The 23,390-nt window shown below is 47.2% G+C and overlaps 1 protein-coding gene and 1 non-coding gene across 2 annotated transcripts in view; one reads left to right on the top strand and one right to left on the bottom strand.

Moving 5' to 3' along the window:
* Positions 1 to 9,203: 9,203 nt before the first annotated feature.
* LOC120925653 lies at positions 9,204 to 9,362 on the bottom strand. Its single transcript, XR_005746872.1, has one exon. It is a non-coding gene; the product is annotated as a U1 spliceosomal RNA (small nuclear RNA).
* A 1,153-nt stretch (positions 9,363 to 10,515) lies between these two features.
* The window catches only part of ARL15 (ADP ribosylation factor like GTPase 15), a 422,067-nt gene continuing 409,192 nt past the window's right edge, over positions 10,516 to 23,390 (top strand). The window contains exon 1 of the mRNA XM_040339353.1: positions 10,516 to 10,667. Within this exon, the coding sequence (XP_040195287.1) occupies positions 10,656 to 10,667 (12 nt within the window). The 5' untranslated portion in view covers positions 10,516 to 10,655. The remainder of the gene's footprint in view (positions 10,668 to 23,390) is intronic.

The following is a 23,390-nucleotide window of genomic DNA, read 5'->3' as shown; positions in this document are numbered from 1 at the left end:
GAAGCGGCTATCGGCGTATATCGCGCACCCACGATTTTCCCCTTATTTTAAGGGGAAAATAGTGCGCGATATACGCCGATAAATACGGTATATTACGTGATTTTGCACAGCCGAGCTGACCTGCCGCCGTAAAACTACAGTGGGCGATCGACAAGGGGTTAAGCTTTAATAATGAAACATAGAAGCTAATTGGTTGCCATGCACAACTGCTCCAGATTCTTTAATTAATCCCCATCAATGCACGTGGAATTGACAAAAATCTAATTATAGTAGAATTTTGAAACTTTATTTCTTCACAATTCTTACATATACAGAGGTGAATGGGGGCTTCCTTTAAAGTGTATTACTGCTTGTTAGAAAAATGGAAATGCTTCACTTTCACTTTTAGTTCTAGAAGCAGTATCATCTGCCACTATTGTGGCAGGATGCTAAGACATTTCCCAGGTAAATAATAACATAACTGCATTTTCTACATATAGAGCTGCCGAGGTGGTTGTATGCTGTGATATGACTAAAACGTTGGTAGTCTGCCAGCACTTGAGAAATTGTAAAATCCTGTTAAACATTAATGCATATCTCTCATGGCTAGCTTTCTCAAAGGTTTATGTATTATTTATACTGTCAAAGTGTATATATTGGCGAGAAACTGCTTCTGTGCCCATGTCTTAGAAAGTGATTGGCTTACAAACTCTGCCTTTTAGCATGATTGATGTCCTTAGTAAACTACCCAATGACTCCCAAGTACAATATAGTCTGCTTGAGTGGCAGATCAAAACAATGAAGGAAAGCAGCAAGTTCTGGTCTGGCAAAGGTGGCAAATACCAAAAAGGCACTGGATGACTTGCTGCTTGTTGTCAGTGGTTTATGGGTAATTGGGTGGCTCGTGTATGGCAGCATCAATCCCACAAAAAACAAAGGATCCTGGCACAGAAGTAGCAGCCATATTGTTTTACCGGCTATATTCTCCTGCAGGAAGTCTGTCACGTACCTGATGGTAGAGTCTGTTATGCAGAGGAAGGCCTTTCTTACACCTCTGACTCGAGGCCCCTGATAGAGCAGACAGGTGGCGCGGGAGTGCAGAGTTGCACGAGTGCCTGACAAGTTGCTAGCAGGTAGGCTGAACCAGAACTGAAGACAGAGTTGTGGAGGAACACCTACACAGCAGGAAGACCAGCTGACAGGCTGGAGACGGGAGTAGGCTGGTATTTGGGTACCACGGACAGGAGCGTGGGTACAGCAGCTAGCGGAACTTTGGAACATCTCTCCGCCAATCAGGAAGTGCAGGTCTAATACTGTCACCTGATTGCCTGAAGGTACAGGCATCCCTATTGGACGCCTAGCGAAACAGAAGGTGAGATGCACAGGAACCATAGAGGACACAGGAGCCTTCGCCTGACCCGCTGCATGTCCCACAACTCGCCACTGTCACCCGCTGCCTGACCTGTCACCAAGATGGGGTAAGTGCCAGTCAGACAGTGAGAGGGGGGGGGGGCACAGAGGCTGCATATGATGGGCAGAGAGGCTGCATATGATGGGCAGAGAGGCTGCATATGATGGGCAGAGAGGCTGCATATGATCGGCACAGAGGCTGCATATGATCGGCATAGAGGCTGCATATTATGGGCACAGAGGCTGCATTTTATGGGCACAGAGGCTGCATTTTATGAGCACAGTGGCTGCATATAATGGGCACAATGGCTGCATCTGATGGGCACAATGGCTGAATTTGATGGGCACAGTGGCTGAATTTTAGGGGGCACAGTGGCTGAATTTTAGGGGGCACAGTGGCTGCATATGATGGGCACAGTGGCTGCAATTGATGGGACAGTGAGGCTTGAGTTGATGTTTTTTTTTCAGTATTTTTCAGTTTGTTTGCACCCCCCCAAAAAAAAAATTGAGCACCAGCCGCCACTGCTTAGGACCCCCAAACATTATATACTGTATATGTATTTTTTTTAGCAGAGACCCTAGAGAATAAAATGGCGATTGTTGCAATATTTTATGTCACACTGTATTTGTGCAGCGGTCTTTCAAAAGCAATTTTTGGGAAAAAATACACTTCAATGTATTAAAAAAAAAAAAAACTAAACAGTAAAGTTAGCCCGATTTTATGTATGTTGTGAATGTTGCTTGTGCCACGCGAATCATGGTCTTTATTTTATGCAAAAAAACTGTGATCCTCATTTTAGCCAGAATTGTGCAGCTCTACGTCTTACCATGTAATATGCTGTATTCTCTCCCCCTCTCCCTCCCTGCCAGTCAGGAATCCCCAGTGTGAACCGAGTTAAAATGCTTGTAAGATCCTATAATCCACTCTATTACAGTAGTATATAAGTACAATGGGCCAGATTCACGGAAGAGGGCGCATCTTTTGGCCGGCGTAGCGCATCCCATTTGCGCTACACCGACGTAACATAGTGAGGCAAGGCCAGTATTCACAAAGCACTTGCTCCGTAAATTACGTCGGCTTAGAGAAAATGGGCCGGCGTAAGCCCGCCTAATTCAAAGTAGGCAGGTAGTGGGTGTGCTACATTTAAATTAACCGTGACCCCCATGTAAATGAAGGGCCATTGGTACGGCGCATGCTCAGAATCACGTCGCAAATACTCCCTAAGAAACGTCGGCTCAATGCTTTCGACGTGAACGTAACCTACGCCCAGCCCCATTCACGTACGGCTTACGCAAATGACGTAAAATACGACGGCTGTTCCGTCGTCCATACCTTGCATGGGCTGCGCCACCTATAGAGGTGTTTTATCTTTACGCCGGCGTACGCCTTACGTAAACGACGTAGCTTACTGCGACGGGCGTACGTACGTTCGTGAATCGGCGTTTCTTGCTCATTTACATATTCGACGCGTAAATCAACGTAAGCCCCCCTAGCGGCCAGCGTAAATATGCACCCGAGATACGACGGCGTAGGAGACTTACGTCGGTCGTATCTTGGCAAAATTCAGGCGTATCTAGTTTTGAGAATAGCACGCATAGATACAAAGGCGCATCTGGACACTTGCGCTGTGTATCTATAGATACGCCAGCGTAATTCTTTATGAATCTGGCCCAATGTGTGTGCCAAATGCCTCCGTATAGCGTTGCTCGGTGCTTCTGTGACCCGCCTGAGTTCTCTTCCACGCTCCAAGCACTGCATAGGGAAGGGCCGAGATCCCCTGCTGACAACTGGGAGAAGAGGAGGAGAGGGCCGAGTTGTGCTTTACTGAAGGCATTTGGCACATTTATATTACAGAAACACACACATTGTACATTATATACTATTGTAATAGAGTGGATTATAGGATTTTACAAGTATTTTAAACTAGGGCTTATTTTCAGTGTAGGGCTTATATTGCAGCCCTCCTGAAAAATAACAGTAGGTCTTATTTTCAGAGTAGGTCTTATTTTAGGGAAAACGTGGTATATACCATATTTATCCGCGTATACCGCGCACTTTTTTGCCCTGAAAATCAGGGCAAAATCGTGGGTACGCGATATACGCCTATACGTGCGCTGAGTTTGAACACTGCGCCGGCATATACCGAGCGCAGTACACTCGTGTATAGTCGGGCAGGCTCGGCTACACTCGCGCTCACGTCCTGGACGTTCTGTACGTCCAGGACGTGAGCGCGAGAGTAGCCGAGCCTGCCCGACTATACACGAGTGTACTGCGCTCAGTATATGCCGGCGTAGTGTTCAAACTCGGCGCGGGAAAGCAGGAATCGAGCGGGGAGGACACCGCAGAAGGACGCCGGACCCGACGAAGAGGACACCCGAAGCCGCAGATGGACGCCGACCCGACGATGGACGATGGACGCCGTGCAAGACACCAAAACTGTAAGTACTAAAATGTTTTTTTTTTACAGGAATGCGGGTCCACTTTAGGGGTGCGCGCTATACGCCGGGAGCGCGCAATACCCCAATAAATACGGTATGTATATATGAAAATCATTTATTCTGATATCGTACAAGAAAAAATCTCATGCTTGTCCCTTCGGATATTTTCTCATGAACTGTCGTGATGTGTGCGTGCTAATGATCAGATTATCAGGTGATTGTTTCGAAAGCAGTATTTTCCGTCCGACTTTCTTAACGTGTGTACTAGTCTAGGCATTAGGGTGACAATGCTTCTTCTCTATAGACACAGTACAGTCCCTCCTGGCACAGAAGTAGCAGCCATATTGTTTTACCGGCTATATTCTCCTGCAGGAAGTCTGTCACGTACCTGATGGTAGAGTCTGTTATGCAGAGGAAGGCCTTTCTTACACCTCTGACTCGAGGCCCCTGATAGAGCAGACAGGTGGCGCGGGAGTGCAGAGTTGCACGAGTGCCTGACAAGTTGCTAGCAGGTAGGCTGAACCAGAACTGAAGACAGAGTTGTGGAGGAACACCTACACAGCAGGAAGACCAGCTGACAGGCTGGAGACGGGAGTAGGCTGGTATTTGGGTACCACGGACAGGAGCGTGGGTACAGCAGCTAGCGGAACTTTGGAACATCTCTCCGCCAATCAGGAAGTGCAGGTCTAATACTGTCACCTGATTGCCTGAAGGTACAGGCATCCCTATTGGACGCCTAGCGAAACAGAAGGTGAGATGCACAGGAACCATAGAGGACACAGGAGCCTTCGCCTGACCCGCTGCATGTCCCACAACTCGCCACTGTCACCCGCTGCCTGACCTGTCACCAAGATGGGGTAAGTGCCAGTCAGACAGTGAGAGGGGGGGGGCACAGAGGCTGCATATGATGGGCAGAGAGGCTGCATATGATGGGCAGAGAGGCTGCATATGATGGGCAGAGAGGCTGCATATGATCGGCACAGAGGCTGCATATGATCGGCATAGAGGCTGCATATTATGGGCACAGAGGCTGCATTTTATGGGCACAGAGGCTGCATTTTATGAGCACAGTGGCTGCATATAATGGGCACAATGGCTGCATCTGATGGGCACAATGGCTGAATTTGATGGGCACAGTGGCTGAATTTTAGGGGGCACAGTGGCTGAATTTTAGGGGGCACAGTGGCTGCATATGATGGGCACAGTGGCTGCAATTGATGGGACAGTGAGGCTTGAGTTGATGTTTTTTTTTTCAGTATTTTTCAGTTTGTTTGCACCCCCCCAAAAAAAAAATTGAGCACCAGCCGCCACTGCTTAGGACCCCCAAACATTATATACTGTATATGTATTTTTTTTAGCAGAGACCCTAGAGAATAAAATGGCGATTGTTGCAATATTTTATGTCACACTGTATTTGTGCAGCGGTCTTTCAAAAGCAATTTTTGGGAAAAAATACACTTCAATGTATTAAAAAAAAAAAAAACTAAACAGTAAAGTTAGCCCGATTTTATGTATGTTGTGAATGTTGCTTGTGCCACGCGAATCATGGTCTTTATTTTATGCAAAAAAACTGTGATCCTCATTTTAGCCAGAATTGTGCAGCTCTACGTCTTACCATGTAATATGCTGTATTCTCTCCCCCTCTCCCTCCCTGCCAGTCAGGAATCCCCAGTGTGAACCGAGTTAAAATGCTTGTAAGATCCTATAATCCACTCTATTACAGTAGTATATAAGTACAATGGGCCAGATTCACGGAAGAGGGCGCATCTTTTGGCCGGCGTAGCGCATCCCATTTGCGCTACACCGACGTAACATAGTGAGGCAAGGCCAGTATTCACAAAGCACTTGCTCCGTAAATTACGTCGGCTTAGAGAAAATGGGCCGGCGTAAGCCCGCCTAATTCAAAGTAGGCAGGTAGTGGGTGTGCTACATTTAAATTAACCGTGACCCCATGTAAATGAAGGGCCATTGGTACGGCGCATGCTCAGAATCACGTCGCAAATACTCCCTAAGAAACGTCGGCTCAATGCTTTCGACGTGAACGTAACCTACGCCCAGCCCCATTCACATACGGCTTACGCAAATGACGTAAAATACGACGGCTGTTCCGTCGTCCATACCTTGCATGGGCTGCGCCACCTATAGAGGTGTTTTATCTTTACGCCGGCGTACGCCTTACGTAAACGACGTAGCTTACTGCGACGGGCGTACGTACGTTCGTGAATCGGCGTTTCTTGCTCATTTACATATTCGACGCGTAAATCAACGTAAGCCCCCCTAGCGGCCAGCGTAAATATGCACCCGAGATACGACGGCGTAGGAGACTTACGTCGGTCGTATCTTGGCAAAATTCAGGCGTATCTAGTTTTGAGAATAGCACGCATAGATACAAAGGCGCATCTGGACACTTGCGCTGTGTATCTATAGATACGCCAGCGTAATTCTTTATGAATCTGGCCCAATGTGTGTGCCAAATGCCTCCGTATAGCGTTGCTCGGTGCTTCTGTGACCCGCCTGAGTTCTCTTCCACGCTCCAAGCACTGCATAGGGAAGGGCCGAGATCCCCTGCTGACAACTGGGAGAAGAGGAGGAGAGGGCCGAGTTGTGCTTTACTGAAGGCATTTGGCACATTTATATTACAGAAACACACACATTGTACATTATATACTATTGTAATAGAGTGGATTATAGCATTTTACAAGTATTTTAAACTAGGGCTTATTTTCAGTGTAGGGCTTATATTGCAGCCCTCCTGAAAAATAACAGTAGGTCTTATTTTCAGAGTAGGTCTTATTTTAGGGAAAACGTGGTATATACCATATTTATCCGCGTATACCGTGCACTTTTTTGCCCTGAAAATCAGGGCAAAATCGTGGGTACGCGATATACGCCTATACGTGCGCTGAGTTTGAACACTGCGCCGGCATATACCGAGCGCAGTACACTCGTGTATAGTCGGGCAGGCTCGGCTACACTCGCGCTCACGTCCTGGACGTACAGAACGTCCAGGACGTGAGCGCGAGAGTAGCCGAGCCTGCCCGACTATACACGAGTGTACTGCGCTCAGTATATGCCGGCGTAGTGTTCAAACTCGGCGCGGGAAAGCAGGAATCGAGCGGGGAGGACACCGCAGAAGGACGCCGGACCCGACGAAGAGGACACCCGAAGCCGCAGATGGACGCCGACCCGACGATGGACGATGGACGCCGTGCAAGACACCAAAACTGTAAGTACTAAAATGTTTTTTTTTTACAGGAATGCGGGTCCACTTTAGGGGTGCGCGCTATACGCCGGGAGCGCGCAATACCCCAATAAATACGGTATGTATATATGAAAATCATTTATTCTGATATCGTACAAGAAAAAATCTCATGCTTGTCCCTTCGGATATTTTCTCATGAACTGTCGTGATGTGTGCGTGCTAATGATCAGATTATCAGGTGATTGTTTCGAAAGCAGTATTTTCCGTCCGACTTTCTTAACGTGTGTACTAGTCTAGGCATTAGGGTGACAATGCTTCTTCTCTATAGACACAGTACAGTGAGTCTTGTCATCCTTATGCAGCAAGTGAGCTACTGGCCGGATTATAAGGTAAAAATAAAGGATTGGCCGCTACAACCCCCAGTGACCATGAGTGGACATCTTGGTTGGAGCAGTGCTAATAAGAATCAGTAACCTGCCAAATTTTGGCGTGCATTTTTGTGTGGACAAAGTAAGGAGAGGAACCTCCCAGGGAGGGTGATCACATTTCCAAACTACCATTCAGGGACACCCTCCCTTCCCAAAAATCAGCTTGTGCTGTAACAAATCACAGCACAGTAATTAGACACAAGAGGCGGGATTTATGATTTCTCCAATCATATGCAGGGGGCGGGATTGTGCTCCTCCAGGCATTCCCGACCAGGACAAGTCCTGTCATTGAGTAAAGCGGTGATGTGGCGGCCTTTTTTGGGGGAATCAGATTGGCCCGGGGGGGTGGCTGTGTCAGTTTCATTCCGGGACATTGTATTGTCCTGGAATGAAGGTGCCCGGGACAGACCTGCAAAAATGCGGGACTGTCCCGGGCAATCCGGGACACATGGTCATCCTACTCCCAGGGTGTGTTGGAGGAGGTTCCACTGCAAGGAGGGAAAGAGTAGATGATACTGCTGCACACCCTACAGGATTTGCAAGGATCCCGACAATAATGTCAGGATCAACCCAGATTTTTGAAAAGCCTATGGCGTGTGAACACACCCAAAAAAAAAAACTCCACCCGGTGCAGAAAAAATGTGCACACACATAAAGAGTGTTCACAAAAACGTGCAGACGGGTGCAACGTCAAGTGGTCCTCCTGTGAAGAGGGACCCATAACCCTGATCCCCCGGGGCGTTAGGCTCCAGACGGGGACTGAGGTACTGTGGTCCGAGCAACCGAAGCCGACACGGACCCAACTTCCTCGGAGGGACTGCCGAAACAGAACCCTCCCAGTACTAGGTGGGGCTCCCCCGAAGGGAGACCCCATGAGAGCAGGCGAACTAAGCCAGAAGGCCATGTCCACCCACTCCCAAGACGTTCAGGGCTGGCCCGAGGACCCGCACCCTACTAATCACACAGTGACAAAACGTGCACAACAAAAAAAGACAAAAAAGTGACAAACACAGGCTTAAATAAAATAAAGTGGGGGAAGGGATAGTGGAGAGGAGAGTGAAAGAAGTGGCCATTGTGGTGAAACAATGACCAGGCCCTCCAGCCAGGAATAAAAAATTCCTCCGGTCCTAGCCAAAAGGCCCGGCCCAGGAGGCAGGTGCTAAAAAAAAGCGTGTATCTGGTGCAGTGACCGTGGTATCCTTCAATCAATGTGTCCCTCACACACAGTGATCTTCAGATACCCCTGGACTGCCACTCCAGGGGCACATGCACCATAGGCTTTTCGTTCCATATCCGACCCCCCGACTGGCCAGTGCAGCCCTCCACCCCGTCAGCTAGAGAGCCCTTCAAGGTTTTCTTGGGGAGAACTGCCGCTCCAGTTAGCAGCCTCCACCAATACTAGCCCCTCCAGACCCTCCGTCAACCCAGCGGATTTGCATGGTTCTACCCCGTCTTACCACAGGGCATTACCAGCTCCTCCAACCGGATCGCTGACAGGGATAGCACTTACACCAGCCAGCCAGAAGGCCAGACTAGAACTCGGCAAAAAGACCAAGACCAAGCACAGCACCCATCCTCACCAGGAGCACCCTTCCAGATGGCTCAGACTCAACCATGGGCCGGCCCCCAGTATTCTGTCGGGCAGCACGGCGTAGTCCCTGCTGAAACCATCCTTCCAGGTGCAATGACGTCATTGGATTGCATCCACCCTCCCCATGTAGGAGGTGCTTCAGCACTCCGCTGACAACTGATAAGGACAGATACCACACCCAGTCCCAGCCAAAAGGCCGAGAAGCGGCAGGGAAGACAACCACGATCAGCACGGCCTAGAGTGTGCAATGGCCGAGCCTCGCCCTGGGAGAACCACCTTCATGATCATGGTGTCTCCCCTGCCAGGTAAGTATGAGTTGGAAGCGTCACTCTAGCAGCCCCCGGTCAGGGGAACATCTCTTCCTGGTTATGGAGGGGCTTTCTGGGTGCTTGTCAGGATCAACCCAGATGCTTGACTGGCAGCTGTCTTAGCCTCTCAGTGCAGCACTGAGAGACTGGGCCATCTGCTCCCACCCCCTGCACAGCCCAGTGCTCCAGTGAGTGATGGAGAGGCAGAGCAGAGCCGGTGATTGACAGTCACTGGTCTCTGCTCATTGGAGATCGGGAACTGAGCGATCTGCTCCAGAGGTTAAGTGGTTAAATTGGATCTTTATCCAAAAACGAAAGTTTGAAAAATTCTCGGCCTATCCCAAAATCCACATTTCACTGTAAACTGATGACCTGTAAAGTCCTTTAATCATGAGAATTTGGGGTACCATCGTTTTTTGGCGATTCCATGGGTGAGCATGATTTTAACACTTGACATGTTTGGTATCTGTTTACTCAATGCGACCCTTTTTTTTATATTTTACCAAACAATTGGGTATTATATTGTGTTTGTTTGCCCTAAAAGTCATTTTAGTGGTATTTTCCCCCCTGAAAGTATGTGTTTGATAAATTGCTGTGCAAATATGGTGTGACATAATAATAATAATAATAATAATAATAATAATAATAATAATAATAATAAAAAAAAACACTGTTTTATTCTCCAGGGTCTCTGCTTTCAGAAAATATATATTTTTGGGGAGTTACAGTAATTTCTAGTAAAAAAAATCGATTTTAGGTGTGAAAAACAATGAAACAATTGTTCGGGTAGATAAGGAGTTAAATGAGATACTGGAACACTTTGACAATCACTATAATAAATAAATATGGCTGCCCCATGTATATCTATATAGAAGAACACACAGATGACCTCAGTGATATGGAGATCTTCTGTCTAGCTGATATTCTGCACATTCATGGACAAGGCACTGCGGGCAGCAAAGAGTTAAACATTAGACAGAGCAAACCACGTGCTCTGTCATGTGACGGGAAGATTACTTTCCCACAGTACGGGGTGGAGCCCGTGCTTTGGGCGTGATTGTTGGTAATGTGGTGGGCGGGGTCCGCTCATTAGTGTGGTATAGCAGGATGGGACGGGCTGACGGAGCGGGGTACGCCCAGGTGGGCGTGTCGGGCTGGCTCTCGGGGAGGGAGGTGGGAGGAGAAGGAAGAGCAGAGAGGGGACAGTTCCAGCAGCAACTTGCTGTGTGAATATTATTGAAGGATCGCCAGTGGAGGAAGACCAGGGAGCACGGCTCAGAGCCACACTGCATGAGTCCATGGATTACATGGTAGGTGCCCTGTGTATAATGGCTGCAGAGGAGGAGGACCCATTCAATCAGTATGGAGGATTCCTTCCAATGCAGCCCAGGTCACAGGTGTGTGTGTGTCCCGTCCTGTCTGATCTCCAGCCTGCATGGCCTTACCTGTCATTACATGTCCTGGTCATTGATCCTTGTCCTCAGGCTTCACAGCCATGTATGACCTGGGGGAGGGGTCCCTCCCAGTGATGTGCTTCCAGGGGGTCCCTCCTATGTTGGGGGTCCCTCCTAGTAATGGGACTCCCTCCCAGTGATATGCTTCCAGGGAGTCCCTCTTATGTTGGGGGTCCCTCCTAGTAATGGGGCTCCCTCCCAGTGATGTGCTTCCAGGGGGTCCCTCCTATGTTGGGGGTCCCTCCTAGTAATGGGACTCCCTCCCAGTGATGTGCTTCCAGGGAGTCCCTCCTATGTTGGGGGTCCCTCCTAGTAATGGGACTCCCTCCCAGTGATATGCTTCCAGGGAGTCCCTCCTATGTTGGGGGTCCCTCCTAGTAATGTGCTTCCAGGTGGTCCCTCCTATTGATGTGGTTTCCTAGGGGGATCCCACCCTGTAATGGCACTCCCTCCCAGTGATGGGGCTCCCTCAAGTTAAAGTGTTTTTTTAGGGTATCCCTCCCTGTAATGGGGTTCCCTCATTTTGATTTGTCTTCTTAGGGGATACGCCCTATAATGGGGATCCCTCCTGTGATGGAGCTCCCTCAAGTTGATGTGGTGGGGTCCCTTCCTGTAATGGGACTCCTAGGGGGTCCTGCCAATTGCGGGGCCATCCAGGTTCCCTTCATGTGATGGGGCTCCCTTGAGTTGATGTGATTTCTCAGGGGGTCTCTCCCTGTACTGGGGATCCCAGGGGGTCCTGCCCATTGATGGGGCATCCAGGTGTCCCCTTCCCTTGCTTTGATGTGGTTTCTCAAGGGCTCACTCCTATTGATGGGGCACCCAGGTGATGTGGTTTCTCAGGGGGTCTCTTCCTGTACTGGTACTCCTGGAGGGGTCTCACACATTGGTGGGGCATCCAGGTGTTCCCTTCCTGTGATGAGCCTCCCTCAAGTTTATGTGGTTTCTTAGGGTGTCCCTCCCTCTACTGGTGATCCCAGGGGGTCCTACCTAGTGACTGGGCACCCAGGTGTTCACTTCCTATGATGGGGCTCCTTCAAGTTGATGTGGTTTCTTAGGGAGTCCCACCCATTGACGGGGCACCCAGATGTTACCTTCCTGTGACGGGGCACCCAGATGTTACCTTCCTGTGACGGGGCACCCAGATGTTACCTTCCTGTGACGGGGCACCCAGATGTTACCTTCCTGTGATGGGACTCCCTCAAGTTTATGTGGTTTCTTATGGCGTCCCTCCCTGTACTGGTGATCCCAGGTGTTCACTTCCTATGATGGGACTCCCTCAAGTTTATGTGGTTTCTTATGGCGTCCCTCCCTGTACTGGTGATCCCAGGTGTTCACTTCCTATGATGGGGCTCCTTCAAGTTGATGTGGTTTCTTAGGGAGTCCCAACCATTGATGGGGCACTCAGGCGTTCCCTTCCTGTGACGGGGGAAACCCAGGCGTTCCTTTCCTGTGATGGGACTCCCTCAAGTTTATGTGGTTTCTTATGGCGTTCCCTTCCTGTGACGGGGGCACCCAGGGCTTCTCTGTGTAGCTCCATGCCTAATTTACACATTCCTGACATTCTCTGGGTCATACAATGTATGGATCCCCCCCAATGCATGGCTGTCGTACATTGGGGGATCTGTTTAGTAAATGGTATAACCATGCACCCCCCCCCCCCCCCAATATGTTTTTGTGTAGTATTGGATGGCGTATGGAAGGATTGGAACCTCTGCCAGATGCTTATCGTTGTCCCTGCTTATGACATTCTCCCTTTCTGTGTCCTGGTGGTCACTGTCCCCAAAACAGGAAGTGATGGGAACTCTCCAACTTGTTACCAGATGAGGTGTAAGGGGAAATCATCCAGTGGGCATCCCTTGTTACCATGGTAATATCTAAAGCCTCATTCACGTGGCCATACGCCGCCCCATTCAGCCTATCCCTGTAGTGGGTATGGCCGGGTGTTTTGCCTGCTCATATGTCATGGAATGTTGAGTTGATAGACAACACCGCCTGCCGAACTGGACCATCTAAGTCATTGTGCCCGCAACGGTGTGCCAAACGCTGGGGAACATTAGTCCCCCCCCCCCCCCCCCCCCCCCCCCAGCATCTTCAGAGGTGGCGGAAGTGGCTTAGCCACAGCAGATCACTGCAGACAATGGACAAGTGTGAATATGTGGTGCCCACACACGTTCTGTACCAACCTGATTGTAGATCCACCAACAACTATGTAGTACAAGGGCCTGCCTGGTTCAATGCAAAGTGATGATTAGAGTTGGTAGGTCCTCATATTACGTAGTTTTGTTAAACCTTAAGTGGATTGTATGTTCAGATTGTAACTTGTATGGTGAGCATTTGTGATCAGCTATGGATGGGAGGCCTGTACAGATCAATGACGGGGCAACATTACCCATGTGATCAGCTATGGATGGGAGGCCTGTACAGATCAATGACGGGGCAACATTACCCATGTGATCAGCTATGGATGGGAGGCCTGTACAGATCAATGACAGGCAACATTACCCATGTGATCTCCCATGGACGGGAGGCCTGTACAGATCAATGACAGGCAACATTACCCATGTGATCTCCCATGGACGGGAGGCCTGTACAGATCAATGACAGGCAACATTACCCATGTGATCTCCCATGGACGGGAGGCCTGTACAGATCAATGACAGGCAACATTACCCATGTGATCTCCCATGGACGGGAGGCCTGTACAGATCAATGACAGGCAACATTACCCATGTGATTTCCCATGGACGGGAGGCCTGTACAGATCAATGACAGGCAACATTACCCATGTGATCTCCCATGGACGGGAGGCCTGTACAGATCAATGACAGGCAACATTGCCCATGTGATCTCCCATGGAGCCAGGTGACTGTGGATGAAGACTGCATGCAGGACTACTGATCTGTCCCAGCCACAGGTAATGACTCCATGGGAGATCACACGGGCAATGCTGCCTGTCATTGATCTGTACAGGCCTCCTCTCAGCAAACAAGCAATGACCGCAAAAAATAAACTGGCAGGGGTTTAACCTTCCCTATTCAATCCAAAACAATGACAAAAATATTCTGTTTGAACGTATACACTGTAAATACAAGCAGTGTACATTTCTGGATTTAACTCGGCCTTTCACAGTCCCTGTACAGCAGAGCTTGGACTGGGTGAGAGAAGCAACACTGGGAGCCAATCAGGTGTGCTGAAGTTTTGACAAGGAACATGCAGGGCAATGAGCTCATTACTCTTCTGCTGCTCCTTTCACTGTCATATGAGACTTGTGTTACCTGCAGCAGGAAAATAAAACCGTGTCTCCTGCCTTGGCAGATAGGCCTGTGCTGTGTAAATGTGGGGACTGGATAACAAGAAATACAAATCCTTTGGCAGATTAAATGGCTCCTTTTATTTCCTTCATCTGTGTATTTCGCTGTTTTCCTGGGGGAGGCAGAGCTGTACTGAACAGTAATTGTAGCTGCTTTTTGGTTCCTCAGGTGATGGGCACCATGTTATAGTGCAAGCGTGGCATTCAATGTAATAGTTCAGGTGCTTTGGTTCCAGTACTGCGTGCTACATATCGCAAAATAAACCGCTGTGTTCGGGGGCTTAGCCAGCCAATTATCTCACTTATGGAAAACTGAGCGTTGCTTTTATGTCTGTTGTCCCATAGGTGGGAATCATGTCCCCCGCAGATCTGATGTGGCTAAAACGCTTAAAGCGGTAGTTCACCCGAATTTTTTTTTTTAACATTAGATTGAGGATCATTTTGTCAAGGGGAATCGGGTGTTTTTTTAAATCGAAGCTGTACTTACCGTTTTAGAGAGAGATCTTCTCCGCCGCTTCCGGGTATGGGCTGCAGGACTGGGCGTTCCTTCTTGATTGACAGGCTTCTGACGGTCGCATACAGCGCGTCACGAGTAGCCAGAACGTGACGCGATGTATGCGACCGTCGGAAGCCTGTCAATCAAATAGGAGCGCCCATACCCGGAAGCGGTGGAGAAGATCTATCTCTCAGCCCTGGTTCACACTGGGCTGCGGGAGTGAAGCCGTGCGAGTTCAGCTGAACTCGCACGATTTCACTCCCGCCGGCAGTCCCGATTTCGGCCGCGATTTAAGAGACATCTGTGCAGGTTTCTGCACAGATGTCTATGTAAATCGCGGCCCGAAATCGCAAAAAGTAGTACAAGAACTACTTTTTGAAATCGGTGCAGCGCCGCAGATGCGGCGTCGCACCGATTAGGACGGCGCCATTGCCGACAATTGGGGGCATTTGAGATGCGATTTCACATGTGAAATCGCATCTCAAATCGAATGAAATCGCACCCAGTGTGAACCTGGGCTCAAACGGTAAGTACTGCTTCGAAAAAACACCCGATTCCCCTTGACAAAACGAGCCTCAATCTAATGTTAAAAATTACGTTTTTGGGTGAACCTCCACTTTAAGTCGCATTCTCGATGATTTTCCACAGCTTTCTCATCCGGGTTGGTTTACCCCGGAATTGTGCAGGAAGGCAGTGCGTGGTCCAGTGCATTCCCCGTGTGTGTGTGTGTGTGTGTGTGTGTGTGTGTGTTTTCTTTTTAATTTATAACGACCTATTACAAATTTCACACATTTATAAGCCTTAAATTGGTTGTAAACCCACAAAGAACAAGACAAAAAAAAAAAACACCCTGCAAGACAAAGGTATAATGAGCTAGTATGAATAGCAATACTAGCTCATTATGAAATACTCACCTTAGATCCAACCCCCCCCCCCCCCGGAGTTACTTCCTGGTATGGCTGGCTACAGTGCTGTGATTGGCTGGAGCTGGTGTATTGTCACAGTTTGCTGCCTATCATTCAATGCTCCGGAAGTCACGTGGCGGCCAACTGCGCATGCGTGATGTGTTCCAAACGCAAATGCGATGCGTTCCAATGGATTCACGACAGTACACACCAGCGAAACCTCGGTCGGCATCCAGGCTCTTTCCTTAACATCCCCGTGGATTGGAGGATGTTTAAAAAAGAGCCAGGAGGCGGAGCGAGCCGTCCGAAGCGAGGACGTGAGGCCGACTGGCCACTTTCCTCTAAATCCATGTCGCCCTGAATGCCGGGTTTGCTGGTGTGTACTGTCGTAAATCCATTGGAACGCATCGCACTTGCGTTTGGAACGCATCGCGCATGCGCAGTTGGCCGCCACGTGACTTCCGCAGCATTCTACGATAGGCAGCAAACTGTGACACTACACCGCGATGACGTCACTCCCATGCATCCACCGGTGACGGCACACTAGCTGAAGCAACGGTACGAACGTGGCATTGACGTAGTGCAGGTGTAGGAGATATCCGGGGTAGCTACAAGTAATCCTTATTATAGGCTTACCTGTAGTAAAAGGTCTGGTCTGTAAGGGTTTACAACCACTTTAATATTGATAGAATCAAAACAAGAACCATAACTCTACACTACCATCCAGGTACCCAACGATCTAATTCCAAGTACAACATACACATTTACAATGCACCCAATTTTGCATGGCCCTTAAGAGAACAATAAATTGCTTTGACCTTTCTTAAAGGGGTGGTTCCCCCTTAAAAACAACTTTTTTTTATTCCACTGGCCCCCCACATTACAATCGAATTAAGGCTATTATTTTTTTTTTGCTGCTGTACATACCTTGATACAGCATCTTCACCCGTGCATCCGGGTTGCGAGTCCCGCGGGAGTGGGCGTTCCTCACATGTGTTTGATTGACGTTTTTCGGAAAAACGAGCTCCCCCCTGTCGCGTAAGCCGCGTCACGGTTGGCGAAAGGAGCCGAACGGCGAGTCGGCGCTATACTGCGCATCGCCGTTCGGCTCCTTTCGCCAATCGTGACGCGGCTTACGCGACGGGGGGAGAGCTCGTTTTTGGGAAAAACGTCAATCAAACACATGTGAGGAACGCCCACTCCCGCGGGACTCGCAACCCGGATGCACAGGTGAAGATGCTGTATCAAGGCAGGGCTCGACAAATCCCGGGCGCCAGGTCGCCATGGCGACTAGAAATAGGGTCCTGGCGACTTGGATTGGAAGGGGGGCAAAAAAAAAAAAAAAATATATATTTTTTTTTTTTTGTGAGCTGGGGCCATCTGGTGGTGAGCCGTTGGTATTACAAGTTATTACCACCAGATGTGAGCTGGCGCCATCTGGTGGTGGCCGTTGGTATTACAAGTAAAGCATTACAAGTTAAACAGCAATTCTAATGTTGTTTTTCACTATTTTCACTGCCATCTTCTTCCCTCTAATTGGAACCCCCAAACATTATATATATTTTTTATCCTAACACCCTAGAGAATAAAATGGCGATCGTTGCAATACTTTCTGTCACGCCGTATTTGCGCAGCGGTCTTACAAGCGCACTTTTTTTGTGAAAAAATTACACTTTTTTTAATTAAAAAATAAGACAACAGTAAAGTTATCCCCATTTTTTTTAATATTATGAAAGATAATGTTACGCCGAGTAAATTCATACCCAACATGTCACGCTTCAAAATTGCGTCCGCTCGTGGAATGCCGACAAACTTTTACCCTTTAAAATCTTCATAGGCGACGTTTAAAAAAATCTACAGGTTGCATGTTTTGAGTTACAGAGGAAGTCTACGGCTAGAATTATTGCTCTCGCTCTACCAATCGTGGCGATACCTCACATGTGTGGTTTGAACACCGTTTACATATGCGGGCGCTGCTCACGTATGTGTTCGCTTCTGCGCGCAAGCTCGTCGGGACGGGGCGCGTTTTCTGGCTCCTAACTTTTTTACCTGGCTCCTAGATTCCAAGCAAATTTGTCAACCCCTGTATCAAGGTATGTACAGCAGCAAAAAAAAAATAATAGCCTTAATTCGATTGTAATGTGGGGGGCCAGTGGAATAAAAAAAAGTTGTTTTTAAGGGGGAACCACCGCTTTAACAACAATATATACAGTGCCTTGAAAAAGTATTCATACCCCTTTAAAAAGTTCCACATTTTGTTATGTTGCAACCAAAAACGTAAATGTATTTTATGTGATAGACCAACACAAAGTGGCACATAATTGTGAAGTGAAAGGAAAATTATAAATGGTTTTCAAATTTTTTATTTTTTTTGTGTATTTGTATTCAGCCCCCCCTGAGTCAATACTTTAACCCCCTTTCTCTGCATTTATAGCTGCAAGTCTTTTTGGGGATGTCTCTACCAGCTTTGCTCATCTAGAGAGGGACATTTTTGTCCATTCTTCTTTGCATAATAGCTCAAGTTCTGTCAGATTGGATAGAGAGCGTCTGTGAACAGCAATTTTCAAGTCTTGCCACAGATTCTCAATTGGATTTAGGTCTGGACTTTGACTGGGCCATTCTAACACTTGAATATGCTTTGATCTAACCATTTCATTGTAGCTCTGGCTGTATGTTTAGGGTCGTTGTCCTGCTGGATGGTGAACCTCCGCCCCACTCAAATCTTTTGCAGACACCAACACATTTTCTTCTAAGACTGCCCTGCATTTGGCTCCATCCATTTTCCCTCTTCCTGCTGAAGAAAATCATCCCCCATTACATGTTGCGGCCACCACCATGTTTCACAGTGGGATGGTGTGTTCAGGGTGATGTGCAGTGTTAGTTTTCTTCTACACTTAACATTTTGCTTTTTAGGCTAAAAACGTCCATTTTGGTTTCCTCTGACCAGAGCACCTTATTCACGTTTGCGGTGTCCCCCACATGGCTTCTCGCACACTGCAAATGGGACTTCCTATGGTTTTCTTTCAACAATGGCTTTCTTCTTGCTGCTCTTCCATTAAGGCCAGATTGTGGAGTACATGACTAATAGTTGTCCTGTGGACAGATTCTCCCTCCTGAGCTGTGGATCTCTGCAGCTCCTCCAGAGTTACCATGGGCCTCTTGGCTGCTTCTCTGATGAATGTTCTCCTTGCCCGTCCTGCCAGTTTAGGTGGATGGCCATGTCTTGGTAGGTTTGCAGTTATGCCATACTCGGATAATGGCTTGAAAAGTGACAAGGTCCTAATAAAATACATTTACGTTTTTGGTTGTAACGTGACAAAATGTGGAACATTTCAAGGGGTATGAATACTTTTTTAAGGTACTGTATGACCTTTGCAAGGATGATACGCAGAGCCCCGCAGTGTGTTTTGAACGCGGTGCAGGAAACGCGCCTGGAGCCTCCTTTTTCGTACTGTTCTGGTGTAAATCCGTTCTTGGGGGTGCCACTCTGAAAGGACCTGTCTGATAATCAAATAATGGTAACTCCAGAAGCTATCGCTATCATACCCTGATGAGCAGCAATAAGCTTGAAACGGCTGTGATCCAGCTGGATAAATGGCCCTGTACTATAAACCAACACTTAAAAAGTGCACATGGCCTGCAGGAAAGTTATGACTACTGTTGGCCACTATCCCACGGGGTGTATTTTATGGTTTCTTAACCTTAGCGCCGGCGCTTCCCGGCCCTTCAAGAGGTTTGACACTGGAAGGCAGGACACGTCTTAAGCACACGTGACCGCTGTAATTGGCTGTCACGTGGTCTGAAAAGCTTTCGGTTAGGCGACGGATTGTGTTGGGAGCGTGAAGCGCACACTATCCCGGCACAGGTGTTCTGGCAGCAATTCACGCAAATATGCAGTCCCTTGGTGCTAAGGACCAGGCGCAGAGAGGCCGCTTATTATTAATTAATAATAAATATTCTACAGTACAGCTAGCGCCATGGGGTTAAAGTGGAACCTTTCCTTTTAACCACTTCATTACTGGGCACTTAAACCCTCTTTGTGCCCAGACCAGCTTTCAGCGCTGACGCATTTTGAATGACAATTGCACGGTCATACAACACTGTACCCAAATTATATTTTTATATTTTTTTCCCCACAAATAGAGCTTTCTTTTGGTGGTATTTGATTTTTTATTTTTTGCGCTATAAACAGAAAGACAGAAAATTTTGGAAAAAAACACAATATTTTTTGCTTTTTGTTATAATAATATCCCAATTTTTTTTTTCCCTCAGTTTAGGCTGATACGTATTCTTCTACATATTTTTGTTAAAAAAAAAATTTCAATAAGCGTTTTATTGATTGGCTTGCGCACAAGTTATAGCGTTTACAAAATAGGGGATAGATTTGTTTTGTTTTGTTTTATTTTTTACTAGTAATGGCGGAGATTTTTTTTTTTTTTTTTGGTCAGGCCTGCGATATTGCAGCAGACATATCGGACAATTTTGGGACCATTCACATTTATACAGCGATCGGTGCTATTAAAATTCACCAATTACTGTATAAATGTGACTGGCAGGGAAGGGATTAACACTAGGGGGTGAGGAAGGGGTTAAATGTATTCCCCGGGTGTGTTCTAACTGTGGGGGGGGAGGGGGGTGACTGGGGGAGGTGACCGATGCTGTGTCCCTATGTACAAGGGACACAGATCGGTCTCCTCTCCTCCTGACTGGATCTCTCCACTTCCATCTGATTGGATCAGAGGGCCCATAGAGTAGATTGGGCTGTGTCTGTTTTGCATATGCAGACTGGACACAGACCTGTCATCTGCCCACTCCGCTCATTGTGGCCCACAACTGGTTACTAAGTCCCTTAGGTGGCCCTTGGCCTTCAAAAGGTTGGGCACCCCTGCCATACACAGAGCCAGTTTCTTTCATCACTATCCATATTGTGGATACATATTGTGTTATTGCTCCTTTGTGTGTTTTTTGCTGCTGAACTTGTTCTTGTTGGCCAAACATGTAATCATCGTATTGTATAGTAAGATTCCTAGAGAGAGTTCTGGCCTGGCTTCAGTGTCCATTCATTTCTGTTTCATGAACGGAGATCAGTGGCGATATTTGGGATTGCTGCTGTTCAGTTTCATAAATGGACACCTTTGTAGGGAAAGGAGCGATGTGTACAGTGCAAGAACCCGAGCAGCCACTTGGTAATCCTTCAATGTGTGAGATGTGATTGGTTGTCTCTTTTTCTGAATTGTGCCTGTCCTCCCTGCAGAGAATTATAAAAGTTGATCTATAGTTAGCCCAATTTTTTTGCATAATGTGAAAGATGCCTAACATGTCACCCTTCAAAATTGCACAAGCTTGTGGAATGGCGCCAAACTTCGGTACTTAAAGCGGGAGTTCACCCATTTGTAAAAAATTTTTTTTTATCCCCTTAGCTTCCTGCTCGTTCGGTCTAGGGGAATCGGCTAGTTGTATTAAAATATGAGCAGTACTTACCCGTTTTCGAGCTGCATCTTCTTCCGTCGCTTCCGGGTATGGGTCTTCGGGAGCGGGCGTTCCTTCTTGAGTGACAGCCTTCCGAGAGGCTTCCGACGGTCGCATCCGTCGCGTCACTCGTAGCCGAAAGAAGCCGAACGTCGGTGCGGCTCTATACTGCGCCTGCGCACCGACGTTCGGCTTCTTTCGGAAAATCGTGACGCGATGGATGCGACCGTCGGAAGCCTCTCGGAAGACTGTCACTCAAGAAGGAACGCCCATTCCCGCAGCCCATACCCGGAAGCGACGGAGAAGATGCATCTCGTAACCGGGTAAGTACTGCTCATATTTTAAAATAAATAGCCGATTCCCCTAGTAAAAACGAGCAGGAATCTAAGGGGGAAAAGTGCCCTCTAAGGGTGAACCCCCGCTTTAACCACTTAACCCCCGGACCATATTGCTGGTCAAAGACCAGAGCACTTTTTGCGATTCGGGACTGCGCCGCTTTAACTGACGGTTGTGCGACGTGGCTCCCAAACAAAATTGGCGTCCTTTTTTTCCCACAAATAGAGCTTTCTTTTGGTGGTATTTGATCACCTCCTGCGTCTTTTTTTTTTTTTGTTTTGTTTTTGCGCTATAAACAAAAATAGAGCGACAATTTTGAAAAAAATGAATATTTTTTTTACTTTTTGCTATAATAAATATCCCCCAAAAATATATAAAAAACATTTTTTTTCCCTCAGCTTAGGCTGATACGTATTCTTCTACATATTTTTCGTAAAAAAAACGCAATAAATATTTATTGATTGGTTTGCGCAAAAGTTATAGCGTTTACAAAATAGGGGGTCGTTTTATGGCATTTTTATTAATATTCTTTTTTTTACTAGTAATGGCGGTGATCAGCTTTTTTTTTTTTTTTTTTTTTTTTTTTTTTTTGGTACTGCGACATTATGGCGGACACTTTTGACACATTTTTGGGACCATTGGCATTTTTATAGCGATCAGTGCTATAAAAATGCCACTGGTAGGGAAGGGGTTAACACTAGGGGAAGGGGTTAAGTATGTTCCCTGTGTGTGTTCTAACTGTAGGGGGGGGGGGGTAGTGGCCTCACTAGGGAAAATTGACTGATCGCTGTTCATACATTGTATGAACAGACGGTCAGGCATTTCTCCCCTGACAGGACTGGGAGCTGTGTGTGTTTACACACACAGCTCCCGGTCCTTGCTCTGTAACGAGCAATCGCGGGTGCCCGGCGGCGGCTGGTCGGCAAGCAGTTAACAATCCTCATGGGCGACGCTTTACTTTTTTTTTTATTATTTTTATTTTTTTACTGGTTACATGTTTTGAGTTAGAGGAAGTATAGGGTTGGAATTATTGCTCTCGCTCTAATGTTCACGGCGATACCTCACATGTGTGGTTTGAACACCGTTTTCATATGTGGGCAGGACTTGCGTATGCGTTCGCTTCTGCGTGCGAGCACACGGGGACAGGGGATCTTTAAAAAAAGTTTTAAAGGTGGAGGCCACTGAAATCACGATTTAAATCTCTAGTAAAAAAAGGCTTGATTTAAATCCATAATTTTTAATGAGCAACGGTCATCTCTGTCCTGCAGCTTCTCCTCTGACCCGTTGTTGACTCACTGATGGTCACATTCACTTTAACCACTTCAGCCCCGGAAGATTTTACCCCCTTCCTGACCAGGACACTTTTTACAATTTGGCACTGCATCACTTTTCCTGACAATTGCGCAGTCATGCAATGCTGTACCCAAACACAATTTGCGCCCCCCCCCCCCCCCCCACAAATAGAGCTTTCTTTTGGTGTTATTTTTATATAACTCTGCAGTTTTTATTTTTTTTTTGCGCAATAAAAAAAAAACTGCGATAATTTTGCTTTAATATTTCCCAAATTCTTTTTTAAATAACACATTTTTTTTTTTTTTATTAGTTTAGGCCAATATATATTATTCTACATATTTTTGGTTACAAAATTGCAATAAGCATATATTGATTGGTTTGCACAAAAGTTATAACATCTACAAACCATGGGAAAGATTTATTGCGTTTTTTTTTTTTTTTTTTTTTTATTATTTATATTTTACTATTAATGGCGGTGGTCAGATCGGACACTTTTGACACATTTTTGGGACCATTTACATTTTATAGAGTGATCAGTGCTATTGAAAAATGCACTCATTACTGTATAAATGTCACTGGCAGGGAAGGGGTTAACACTAGGATGCTCAAGGGATTAACTATGTGGCTTCACTGTGTGGGGATGGGACTAACTAGGAGAGATGACAGATTGTTGTTTCTTTGTAGAAACGCACAATCTGTCTCTTCTCCTCTGACAGCACAGGAATTAAGCCCATCCCTGCTGAGCCAGATTGTTGATCGGTGTATGG

The sequence above is a fragment of the Rana temporaria genome, chromosome 1 (assembly GCF_905171775.1).
Source record: "Rana temporaria chromosome 1, aRanTem1.1, whole genome shotgun sequence".
Taxonomy (NCBI): Eukaryota; Metazoa; Chordata; class Amphibia; order Anura; family Ranidae; genus Rana; species Rana temporaria.
The sequence above is the reverse complement of the archived record's forward strand: the minus strand, read 5'-3'. Positions and strand labels throughout refer to the sequence as shown.